Here is a 12,762-nt window from a genome sequence, read left to right on the forward strand (position 1 = left end):
TGCTTCACTGCTGGCCTGGCTCACCCCCCAAGAAGTGCAAAGGCCAGTGCCAGTCCTGCAAAGCCACAGTTCGGCAGACTGGCTCAGCATTACACTTACTCGTCAGCCATTCACCACTGAGGGCTTATGACTTTTCATAAACAGCTCAAAGCCAAAGTGGCTCTCACTTCAAGCTTCTTCCCCCTTCACTAAGCTTTGACTCCCCCATCAGATTAAGAGCAGTGCTCAAGAAGTCTGACAAAAAAATATTTTCAACTATGAAATAAATGGGGTATCGAAAACTGACAGCCCACATTTAGCTGTGGTGAAAATGTTAGCCCCAAACACTAAAATTAGACGAAAATCAGAACGAGAATCAATACTAATGACAGAAGAATTGGATTAGGAGAAATCACACCTTCCTTCTCAGTGACTGCTTTAACAAAATTTAGAGAACCATGCAAGTATACTTACAAAGCAAGACAAGACCAAGTTAAGAAGCCTTTGTAAAGCAAAATAAGACTGAATACATCAATCAATTTAATAGCTTTGTAGTAAAAAAAACACTCTGTACAATAAACGACTTTTTTTTTTTCCAAGTAAAATGTAAGTGTGCCTGCTTGTACTACAAAAACTTGAACATCAGCTATTCCCCAAAATGCATAGCTCTGTTGAAAAGCAGTCATCGTTTTCTTCACCAAGAAGTAACATACACCCACAACTCCATAAAAGGAGAGAATCCCACTTAAGTCTGGGAATTTGGAATCAGGATTTTTGTGATCAAGAGGACTACAATGAGCACCAGGAGGTGTGAAAAAATCCCAACATTACACATCAGACTTGCTTTTCCATGCTCCTACAAGTCACTTCCTTGCAGCCATGTATTTGTGTTTTCCTTGAAATCTTTAAAAATAACAAGACCCTACAATCCGATGCCTGTCAAAGTAGCAGAACTGGGTCAACCTTGGAAGCACTAGACTCTGGAAAATTGCTCCATCAGAAATTTCCCTTGGTGTTTCCAATGCCCATGGCAGAAGACGCAGAGTGGCTGAGCTTGCTGCTTTGCTACCTGTGTGGGTTACCCTCCTTCCATTGCTCTCATGTGGCAAAAAACTATTCCGGGGATCATCAGTTGTTAAGCAGTGCTCTGGGCTGCACACACTTTGGTCTTAACTCTGCAGAGTCAGTAAACCAGAAAAAAACATTTTTTTCCCCACTGTGCTCTACCCAAGTGCCAAAAGAAATGGAGACAACCGGGAGGAGCAGAGAACTGGGCAGTGGTGGTAGAGGGAACAAAAATTAAATGGAAGGTCTGCATGGCAACGGGTTCACACACATATTAAAAGTATTAAAACGCGTTGGATCCAGCCAAGAACACTAGCTTCTATTTGCGTGTTTCTGAAGTTTGTAAAAGTAGTAGTTTCTTTTTCCGATACTCTTCATTCTCCTGCTCTGCATCCTCATCTATGGATTTTCTTATGCATGCTTTTAGTTCCTCAATTCCTTCTCCAGTATATGTAGATATAGGAATTATATCTTTGAATTCAAGCGTATTTGCAGGAATCATTTCTTCCTCTAGTAAGTGTAAGAAGTCTGAAAAATCATATGGAAAGAGTTACTACAGTCCCCAAATTCTGTGTTACTACAAAGCCCATAAAATCCCATTAAATTTACAAAATAAATTTTAATAAATTAGTCATAAACATAACTGCAATTAATGTAGAAGTATTATTTGCTTAATTAATCTTTAAAGAAAAATAGCTACAGTCTCAGAAGGCAAGCACTAACACAGCAGTTATACCATACTTAGGCTTTCATGAGAAGACTCTGTATCCTTCCTTTGAGTACAAAGAATTCCCAAGCTGTAGAACATAGGAGATGGATGGGTTTAAGCCTTCCTGGTTCTTATACACTCCATGAAATAGGAAGAAATTCACCCCAATGTAACAGCAAAACTGAAGTAAACCTACACAGACCTGTCCAGAATGTTCACATGCTCTGGCCAAAGCCCCACGATAAATTGTGGGCACCTCAAGGTACGCGAGGGGATGTTCAGCCGAGGTTCCTGTTGCCTGCAATACTCAGACTGGAAATCTACTCTCCCATATCACAGAGGGGAAAGATCTTCTAGGACACCTCTGCTTCATTAAAACACTGGCCCAACAGTGCAGCCAGCACTACAAATGCATATAAACAGAGCTCAAAATGCAGGAAGTGGTTTGAAATAGCAAAATAAAGTAAATTTAAATAAATAAAATTCAAATAATAAATGTAATAGCTGACTTCACTTTCTGTTCAAACAGCTCCTTGCCAAGGCAGAGTTAGTTCTGATGAAGCCTTATTACTACTTCTGTCAAAGGTGACTGTTGACAGTTAACTTACCTCGAGGATTCTGTAGTTGTTTCAGAAGCTCATTCAAGTTATCCTTTGCACAAGGCAAATCCATTTTATTAATGGCAAGAAGTGCAGGCTTTGTTAGAAGTTCCTCTTTGTACAGCTCCAGCTCCTTAAAAGAAGTAAATTTGCATTAACAAGTATTTGTAGTCTATCAAGCACTACTTCCATTTCACATCTCTCTCATTTGTTAAACTGCTCAAATAGCCTTTCATGCCCACACAGCCATGAGAGTTACTCAGGTGCTCAAGGTTAATGTATTAAAGCAGGCTGACAGAAGAAAATAATGTTCAGTGGTTTTTTTCCACTCAAACACAGATATTTCAGGTAAACAGGCTGGCGATTCTGAAACAGCTTCCTATAAAAGGAATGACAGTTTTGGTTTTCTGATACCCACACACACAAAATCAATTTCAGAAAAAGTTCAGATCTATAAAACATACAAGCAAATTCTTTGGAGAGCTTTCTGATTCTGAAGCATTTTAATGGACTATAGTTACTACTGGAAATAAAATCACAGCCACGAATCAGCTAAAAATAAACAGCAATAGATGCAATTCAGCATATTCATCACCTTCAGTCATATAGCTAGAGAGACAACAGCTGCTGAACTCAAAATTATGTAAAATGCATTACTTTTATCAGAAGCAATGGTTGGAGGTGGAAACACTGACTGTCTGCAAAGCTGGGGCCTGATGGCTCACCTCCATCAGGCTGTGCAGCAAGGGCATTGAGGCTGGGACTGAGCTACACCCACGTAGTTCTACTTCCTAAAGGACAACCAGACCGGGGAACTAAAAATGATGTGTCTTTTCACCTTTGCATGACCCTAAAAAATATCACGTGTGCTGCACAGATTAAGGAAGGAATGGTTGTGCCCAACATAAAATACAGCAGTTCCACCTGGACAGTTAAAGATTTTTTCATTTCAGAGAATCCTAACCTCTTTAATTCTTGATCTATAATATAATATAAATCCAGAAGGCACACTAACATTTGAAAGTTCTTGATTAAAACTGAGCCTCTTTCTTGGATCAACACATAGCTACAACCATCAGTTATGAAGATGAGAAGTTACCTTTGCCAGAAGCAATATAGTTTCAAAGGCTGTTCTGAACTGAGTCTTAATAGACAGTTGAAACCCAGAAATATCAACCTGAAAGATACACAAAAACAAGCTTTGTGGCATTAAATTATGTTACAGTATCAAGGTATTCTCCACCAACTACTTTGCAGTAAAACGTCCACGCATGTGCCCTCATTCCTGAGCAAATAACAGAGGGCGATGATACGCCAAAGTAACACCACACACACTGGAGGCACAAACTGCCTGGTTCTGATACAGTGCTTCTCAAAGGTCTGTTTTTTAAACCTCTTTTTTAAGGGTATCTCACATAAAAAAGTAAAAAAATATCACCCCATGCTTTAATTACACTTGGAACATTTCACTGCTCTAAATTAATTGACAAATTTTAATGATAAATTCCACTTAAGGATTTAATTTATCATCAGTCTTTTGAGCATTCCATTCTGAAAACAGCATTACAGCTGTACTTATCACAAAACATGCAAATTACAAACAATTTCCTAATTAGCAACTACACTGCAATTAAGACATTTGATTTACTGCACAGCCTTTGATTTCAATAAGCTCTGAATTTTATTCAACTTACAACTACGAGAAGCTGCTTGGTTCTTTCTACATGTTTGAGGAATTTGTGGCCCATCCCTCTGTTCGCATGTGCACCCTCAATCAGCCCTGGGAGATCAGCTACAGAAATCTAGGAAACAAAAAGTTTCAAAGAAAACATTTCCCACAAGAAAAAAAGGTGATATTCAACTATCAACACTTATTATCATTTTATACAACCCAAAGAATCCAGACAAAGGAATGTCAGGAACATGTTTTAAGAGACTCCTTTCACAGCTATGTGTGTTCCTTGGAACTGTGCGTGGGATCAGTTCTCCAGCAGTACGTGCTGGCTGTTTCAATGCCTTTAGAATCTACCATCAGAAGCAGATTTAAACAAAATGCTAGTATTATACAGACGTTGTGCTCCTCATGTTCCCCCGCCTATTCATTTAGAGCTGTCTGCAAAGTAGAAAACAGAGGGTAATAACAGCTCAGCAGAGACCTTGCAAAATTTACCTGTTACCTGAGAATAAAACAGACTCTGGAAGGCAAGATTAGGCTATCACATTTGTATCGAATTCAGACTGCCACTGGAAAGGAAGGTACAGAGGATCAGTATTTCAAATGCAAAGCCATTCAACACTGAACATTGCTCCCCTGGGCCTGAGAAGCTCCAAGACTTTGGCTGCTGCTCTTCAGCTGAAATGAGGTTTTGATTAGTGCAGCAGCTTCCAACCAGAGCCCAGCAAAGACTGCCACAATGGACAGGAATCTTGTCATCTTCTCTGCGGGCCGAGAGGGTTGTACACACTTGTCAAGGAGAGCCAAGACAGACCGGAATGGAACAGAATGCCAAGACCCCCAAATATGTCCTCAGTAGCACACTGCGAGCTAACACAGATAGCGAGGCAAAGAGCAGCAAAGGGTCTTCAAATCTAATCCCCATTTCAACAGCAACTGGATTCAATTAAACAATGCCCAAAGGCAGCACACAGTGACAGTTCCAGCGTGCTGCCTATTGCTGAAGGGCCTCTCTGCTCGCACGAGTGACACTCACACATCGCACTAACCTTTAACCATTATACGTTTCCTAAATATTTGAAGCCTTGCTTCAGAATTTGCTATCTACAGAGACATCAGATACAGCTGGATGAACCACAGACCTGCAACTAGAAACAGGGAGAGAATAATTGAAACAGGGAGAGCATAACTAGGCAGTTAGAGACATCCACTTCCCAGGGTGATGGGTTCAGGTGCTGTAGTACCATCGTCACCACCTTTTTCCCCAACTTTAGGTCTCTTTCAAAGAATAGTTTTTCAAAGAAACTCATGTTCTCTGAAAACAGCCCTTGGTTCAGATATTCTGGTAGAAAACGTACATGCTTCTGCTAGTTTCCCTGATCTGGTACTAAGAGCTGAAGCCAGACTCAGATCCTCTACTTTCATGCCTTTTCTTTCCCAAGCAGTAACAGATGGCACCAGGTAACTTGCACGTATTTTCTTCTTTATAACGTGCTAAGATAAAATAAGCAAATTGCTACGTATTTCCTTAAAAATGGCAGTATTCTGTAGGGAAAACAAAAACCCCTTGAGTGTTACAGGACAGTCACCTCAGCTACTGCTCTTCATTCCTGACGTTGTTTTGCCTTCAGCAGTTGCAATACTGAGGGCAGAAGTACTTCCTCTTACTCACAGATGTGCCTTGCGATCACAATCACCAGTTTCCTTGATCTTAGAAAAGAGATATTTTGTCCATATAGCTCCCATGTGGCACCCAACACTGTAGTATGAAAATCACAAACTGCAGAAACAGCCCAAAAGGGGCATTGGCTACAACATGAAACAGACTGCAGAAAAGAACACCGGGAGTGCAAGTAGTTCTCCTGCTGGAGAAAGATACACCAGTAAGAGCAGGAAGCCCTGATTCATGGCAGATAGCTTTTTTTTCTTTTGTTTTACAGGCTATAAACAATCCTGTTACTTGCAGCACAGTCTTCTAGGACAGGTCACCCTACACCAGCAGATGAAATGACTGGATAAAAAAACCTCCCTCAGATGTGTGCATCTCTATAGGGCACCTGACAGACTGGACTGACTTCCTTTAACGTACAGGTTTGTTAAAGGTTGTTAAACAAAGGTTTCAAGCAGCAGCTACTGAATCCCCCTAAGAGTATTGTTTCTGAAAGTAGAGTCTGCTGTCTGTTCACATCGGAGAAGTAGGCTTTTCTGTTAACTAATCCAGAACCCTTTTATGCATTCGTCTTTTGTCTTAGAAGCGACAAGTCCAGTACTGCAGGTATCATATACTTATAAAACAATAAAAAAGCACATCAAAGACGATTCAAGCTGGAGGAAACAAAATGTTTGCTATAACCTTCCGTGAACTCGGGGCCCAAAATCTATTAGGAAGAGTCTCATTTAGCGTCGGGTTTCCCCCAGTGGATACTGTGCAAAGGATTTCAGGCATCACACCATTCTCTGACAACTTCACCTGAAGAAGTCGCATGGGTTCATAACACTTAAGGTGGTAGGGCAGTAGCTCCACCAGTCCTCCAGGGAACTGCACCCACGTACCACCTCACCTCTCCAGCAGTGCACTATTCTGGCTGTTCAGGCAGTCACTATCGCTTCAGATTATTTTAGGTTTTTGTTAAGAAAACCCAAACTCACGAAAACCAAACCACAAAAGGAAGTAAGAGCAGCCAACCTAGAAAGCCAGAACAGTAACCTGTGGTAACTGGGTTCTATTCACTGCACTCCCTGTCACTTGCTACTGCAGATCTGCAGCTACTGGACAAACCTGCCCATTTAAAACCCATTCTGAAAATGCCTCATTTGTTCCAGAGCTCTCTGTATGTCCAGCTTGCAGAGAACTTGCCTCTTCTAAATAAAAATAACAGGTTAGCCTCTGAAGCAACAATTTCTTCATGTCCTAAACTTAACAAGACTATACTAGGACACAGCAATCTGAATTCCACACAGGAGCTCACAACACCAAGGTTACAAAGCAGCATTAGAACCACAGAAAGGAGACAAGGGAAAATGAGGAGCTGTTTGTTAAAGTGACTTGAAATCAGCTCAATGTCATATTACTGCATCTGGCTATAAAGCTCTCTTCTGCTTACTTTATTAAAAACAGTCCTTTCTCCGCAACTTTTATGAAGTCCATGTAGCTGCATTTTATATGTCCACACTGTAGATACATGCATGAGCAAACCACAAGTTCCCTTTTTCTTTCTGAAATTATGTTAAGCAACATAACTATTATATACAACTTTAATGAACAACCAGGATGAACCTTCATACCTACCTGCTTATAATCTGCATACATGATCTTCCCCAGTTCAGGCTGTATTGTTGTAACTACATCAAGTAAAAAAAGAGGAAGGGAAGAAAACAAAACTTTTTAACATTTTAAAAAATGTTAATGTTAGAAAACATTTACATGTTGCAGGACTTTCTCACTTCATATTTAAGTGAAACTAATGTTCAGGAGCGGAAAAAAAAAAAGGCAAATGGGATGTTAAGAACTTCTGAAAAAGGAATAAAGAAAAAAAAGAGAACAAAATTAGACCACTCAAAAAACCAACCATTCACCAAATCTTGCCACTGTGTCCAGTTCCATCTCCATCATCACAAAAAGGAAACAGAGGAGCTAGAGAGGTCTCAGACACAAAGAGGATTTCCAGACTATGGAAAAAAGCGGCAGAGAATCAGGAGTGGTGCAAGAAGGTCAGTAGGAATTACCAGGACTTGTACTCTTGCTTTTTAATTAAAGCATGATCAGGTAGCTAATCCCAATTTACCGATAGGAAACAAAAAAAAGTGGCATTTTTTAATGGACAGATTCAAACCCCAAACCTCGCTCTGTGGCAAGAACAGGCAATAGCTATTTCCAAGGCATGAAGATGTTTATGCAAAGGCACTTGGTGGTGCATATTCATCAGACTGAGGACGTCACACACCATGGAGTCTCTCAGGTGCAATGAAATGGGCCAAGACTAAAATAAAGGTTAACCAGACCCTGTATCAACAGGCTGAAGCACTGTGAAGGCCTCCACCTGAAAAACGGAGGTGGTTAAAGGAACTGGACACTGAAACAGCGAGTTCACTCTTTACAGTATTTCTCAGAACTAAACATCTGTGTAATGTATTTAGCAGGCAATGGTTATCCCCTATTCCTTATTATAAACCCGTAAACCAAGTAGAGAAAAGCCTTCTTGCTCTCATGAAATATTGCTGCTCCAAAAATAAAAGTATGAACTTACAGGCATAATTGGCAATCTCAGGCTTGGCATGAGAAACCTTGCTTAACAAGGATGATTTTCCTGCATTTGGAAACCTAGAAGGAAAGTCAGGATGTACCCAGTGAATAAACACATACATGATTCCTGCACATTTTGTTACCGAATACACTGTATCACCGTAGTCAAACTCCACACTACCAACTAGTTTCTGCAAACTCATTTACTCAGACCCTTTAAAAAAAAAAAAAAACAACACACCAAACCCCAGAACTTTGTGATTTTTGAAAATCAAATCGGAATAATTTTTCTCAATCCAACAATGCTTCCCAAGGATGCAGGCAGGAGAGGAATGTAAACACACATGTAATAGATTTAAGTGAAATCTCTCAAAGTCACATGGACAGAAGCACAGCAGCAGCACGCAGGGCTACTTGAACGCACTCTTCACAGGCTATGGCTCATTTCATAAATTATTTTACATTCCGAACACCTGTCACAGGTGATAAATAACAGAAATCAAAGTACAACCACAAACTATCAGAGGCTGATTCAGACTCCCCACAAGAAAACACTATGCTACTCTAATTAATTGATAATGATTCTTTGTATCCATTTTAAAGGGAAACCATCAGCTAAAATACAAGCCAACATGCAAAATTAAAGCAGCACCGGTGTTGCAAAACTTCTATATTCTCACACGTTCTAAACCACGAAAAAAAATTCTGTCTTGTAATTACTGAAGACCACTTGAAAATTATGTAACTTTAGATAAACCTGGTATTAAACCAACTATTTCTAATAAGCAAAAAAAAAAAAAAAGAAAAATGTAGCTAGAAAGCTTCGCTGCCTTCAAGTTTCCATTCTGTAACGATATATACCAGCTAGACCATTTCCACCTCAAATACCTTGTCATTTTACGTTTCCTGCGGTTTTCATTAATAAGGTGAAGGGGGTAGCAGATGCTGAGTAGACCAATACTTTTACAATCGTAGTTTCCTGAAAGCTTTCTCCAAATAAAAATAGATTTACCTGCACTGTTATAAAGCAGCAACATTAAAATGCAAGTCCTACTGTTCTAGTCTGTAATTACTTCCTCACCGCGTTCCAAGCTGTTTATTTGGGGGAACAGGCTACACAGCCTTTGAAACTCTCTTTAAAACTAAATATGGACAGTGTTCTTGGCTCTGGTTTGCATCTCCTACTTACTTCACAAATACCAGCTAATGGTATTTTGATAATCACTGCAACTGCTAAACTCAATTATACAAATAATTATGTATTACCCTGATTCGTGAAGGGTAATTCACCCACAAAAGCATAACCAACACTTCCCACATTTTAAAATTATTTTTAGCAGGTTTAAACTCTGATTTCTGCAAACCACAATGTCTGCGGCAATGCAAACGTACAGCAACGCTCACCCTCCAATTGCTTTGAAAGTCCATTTGAAATGTACTGCTTTGTCTTCTAACGTCAGTTCTCAAACTACGGTACTTACCCAACTAAGCCAACATCTGCTATAAGTTTCAAATCAAGATGAACAATTCGTCTCTGGCCTTTGCAAGGCATGAAGTTTGTAGCCAAAGAGCCTCCAAGACCCCCACGAGCTGCTAGGAATCTCTCTCCTGCTGCATTAAGCTCTCCTGAAAATAAATTCACTAATGAAAAAGCACAGTCCCCTGCAGCAGTTCAGTTGTAATTTTCCACTTAAATCTATCTTCAGTGAAGGGAGAATTTTCTGCACGCTTTCTTGCAAGATCCGTACACTCAGGGTCATGGTATTCTTCCTTTTTCAGAAACAAAGGACAGCAATCACACCCCAGCATCCCCCTCTGTCATATTACTCACTTCAAAGAAAGTGCTAAGTACAGGCTTACTTTACAAAGTATGGCCAAGACAGTAGTTCTGAAGCCTCCAGTACTTGAATTCAAGAATGCAAGGACAAAGCTGCCCTGAGAGACATGTGGCTACAGCAAACTCTTCAGGTGGTCTGTATTTTTAATTAAGGTGCAGGCTATGGTATCTCCCTCAGGGTTAAAATGTTAGAGTAATAATAATACAAAAGCAACACTTGAGTCTATAATTCAAGGCTACCTTTAGACACTGACAGGCTTACATCACAAATAGTTCTTGCCATACATCCAGTTCTGTTAAACTTCCAAATCAGAGTCATCTGTGAATGTGGTTTGAACTCTGAACAGGATGGGAAGGAAAACCCTGAGAAACTGCACAGGAACCCCCGAGAGCTATTCCAAGAGCACTGTCCTGAGAGATCTTCCTGGCTACTACCAAGCACCACTCTTCAAAACAGCTAACTTGAAATATGGACACTGAGCAAGGACCTTTACCTTTTGAGCAATATCATAATTCAGTGAAGTCCTAGGGACCCTTACCTGAGTTTGAGGACACATGATTCATGTCAGGTCATTAATGACTCCATGGAGGATCAGTATGGCTTCCAGCCTCTAACACTTGTTTGCCAGGGCAATTTTCTTTCTGCTGGCTACAGTGATGCAAACTGACTACTGCCACTTTCTGGAAGGGGTCCTTGCTTTTCCAACAATTTCTACAGTGTGTTTTTTGTCAACTCTTTGTCCAGACACAGGAAAACACACACATACTTGGGGAGATGTGTAACCTTAAAACATCCTAGTGTTAGAAGTCTGCTAGATGCTATCAATAATATGATATCTACTAGGTACATTAAAACAAAGCAAAAGTTCTTACCAATCTGCTTGCCATCACCACAAAGAACTGAAATTCCCAGAGGCACGTGAACTTCACAGTCTTTCCCTTTTTCACCTTTTAGTGCTTTAACACTGGGAGAAATTAAACGCAGCTTAGTAACTTAAGCTGCCATTTCACTTTCTGGAAAAGATGCATGTAAAAACTTTCACCAGTCAGACTCTTACCTGCTGTTGGCTCCTGTTCCAGCTACAAATCTCTTTTGGGGATATCTGTCCCTGATGCTCTTTAAGGTAGTTTTTTCTCGGGCGACGAACCAGACATCACCACCTCTCCCTCCTTCCCCGCCTAGACGAGGATAACCCATACCACCAGTTCCTCCTCTCACATAGAGCCGTAAATCGTCTATAAAGTTACCATACTGATAAAACAACAAATTTCGTACCGCTGTTACGTTCTGTTTATATTTCACTTCGTAGTCATTGCAAACACCGTGCCTAAAACCGCTTGGACAGAACTCTTCTCTGACGGCAACGACGAACGCGCAGAAACCAGGCACGGAACCCGCCGGGACATTTTTTAGTAAGAGAAACGGCTAACGTTTCCCCCCGGCAGGGACGCCGCGCGACCCGCCCGCCAGACGGCAGAGACCCAGTCCGCGGGACGGGCCCGGCTCCGCGCCCTCGCAGCCACCCGTGGCCCCGCCACGGCGCCTCCCGCCCAGCCGGCCCGGCCCCGGCTTCGCAGCGACGGCGCCTGGGGTCGCAGTGTGAACGTGCCGGCAAACGGCCGGGGGCCGCGGGAAGGGAAGCGGGCATCCGCCCGGGACAGGCCCGCGGAGCGACGCGCCAGCCCACCCCTGGGAGCCGCGGGGCCGGGAGCGGAGCCGCGCCTCCCGCCAGCCCTTCCTGCCGCCCAAGCGCTGCCGGCACGGCCCTGCGCGCACGCAGGGTCCGCGTGTACTGACCTTCCGCAGCGCCGCCCCACCGCCCCGCACCATGGCGGCAGCCACCGCCGACCCGGGCCCGGCCTGCGGCGGGACCGGCAGAGCCCCGGGCGCAGGGCGGGCAGGCCCAGGCCCGAGCGCGAGCCCCGGGCGGGCTGTGTGGCGACAGCTAGCAGGAGGGCGGATGGGGTCCGTGCCTAGGCCCCGGGGCCCAGCTGCCGGCCGGCTGAGCGAAGCCAACCACCACCCACCACCTCCCGGCGGCCCCTGCTACAGCCGCGGCGGGACGGGCTCCCATGCAGCTGCGCATGCGCGGCCCGCCCCGCCCTCGGCCTCGTCCCGCCGCGGCTGCGCCTGGGGGCGGGCCTGGTTCGCCGCGTGGTGCCCACTCCTCGCTGCGGCACTGCCCGCGCCCCGGGGCACCTCCGGCCGAGAGGCGCTCGGGCGCTTCGGGCCGAGGTGCGGGCGGGAGCGCCTGGGGGAAAGCCGGGCCCCGGCCGCCGGAGCAGCGAGGTTTGGACGGGATCAGCAGCCTCCGGCCGCGCGTTCTGCCTGGAAGCGGCGTGCCGGCTGGTGCGGCAGCTGCTGAGGGCCCGGCCGGGCCGCTGGGCCCCGTAAAGCCTGTTGGCGGTACGGCTGATGTGCTCTCCCTTGCGGAGTTGAGCCCCGACCTTTCGGTGGCGCCAGTTTTCAGGCTGGGGCTGGCTGTGCAGAAAGCAGATGGCTTTAGCAAGGGATGTAGTGCTTTGCCCTTCTTAAATGGTCACACGTGAGAAGTTACTGTGCCAAGTCATGACATTACTGAGAGCAGAAAGGTAAAAACGGTGAAAAAAAATGCCCCCGAGTTAGTTCTTTCACAAGTCTTTATGTTGTAGGGA

General features: G+C 43.6%; 1 protein-coding gene across 1 annotated transcript; it reads right to left on the reverse strand.

Moving 5' to 3' along the window:
• Nucleotides 1-499: 499 nt before the first annotated feature.
• On the reverse strand, nucleotides 500-11,938 carry GTPBP10 (GTP binding protein 10). The gene is made up of 10 exons (XM_086466738.1): nucleotides 11,906-11,938; nucleotides 11,166-11,359; nucleotides 10,981-11,072; nucleotides 9,752-9,896; nucleotides 8,275-8,348; nucleotides 7,317-7,369; nucleotides 4,047-4,154; nucleotides 3,452-3,529; nucleotides 2,362-2,485; nucleotides 500-1,572 (listed from the first exon to the last, which is right to left on the reverse strand). The coding sequence occupies exons 1-10, from the start codon at nucleotides 11,936-11,938 to the stop codon at nucleotides 1,364-1,366; spliced, it is 1,110 nt and encodes a 369-aa protein (XP_086322864.1). The 3' UTR covers nucleotides 500-1,363.
• Nucleotides 11,939-12,762: the final 824 nt, after the last annotated feature.

This window comes from Leptosomus discolor, chromosome 6 (assembly GCF_034619465.1).
Source record: "Leptosomus discolor isolate bLepDis1 chromosome 6, bLepDis1.hap2, whole genome shotgun sequence".
Lineage (NCBI taxonomy): Eukaryota > Metazoa > Chordata > Aves > Leptosomiformes > Leptosomidae > Leptosomus > Leptosomus discolor.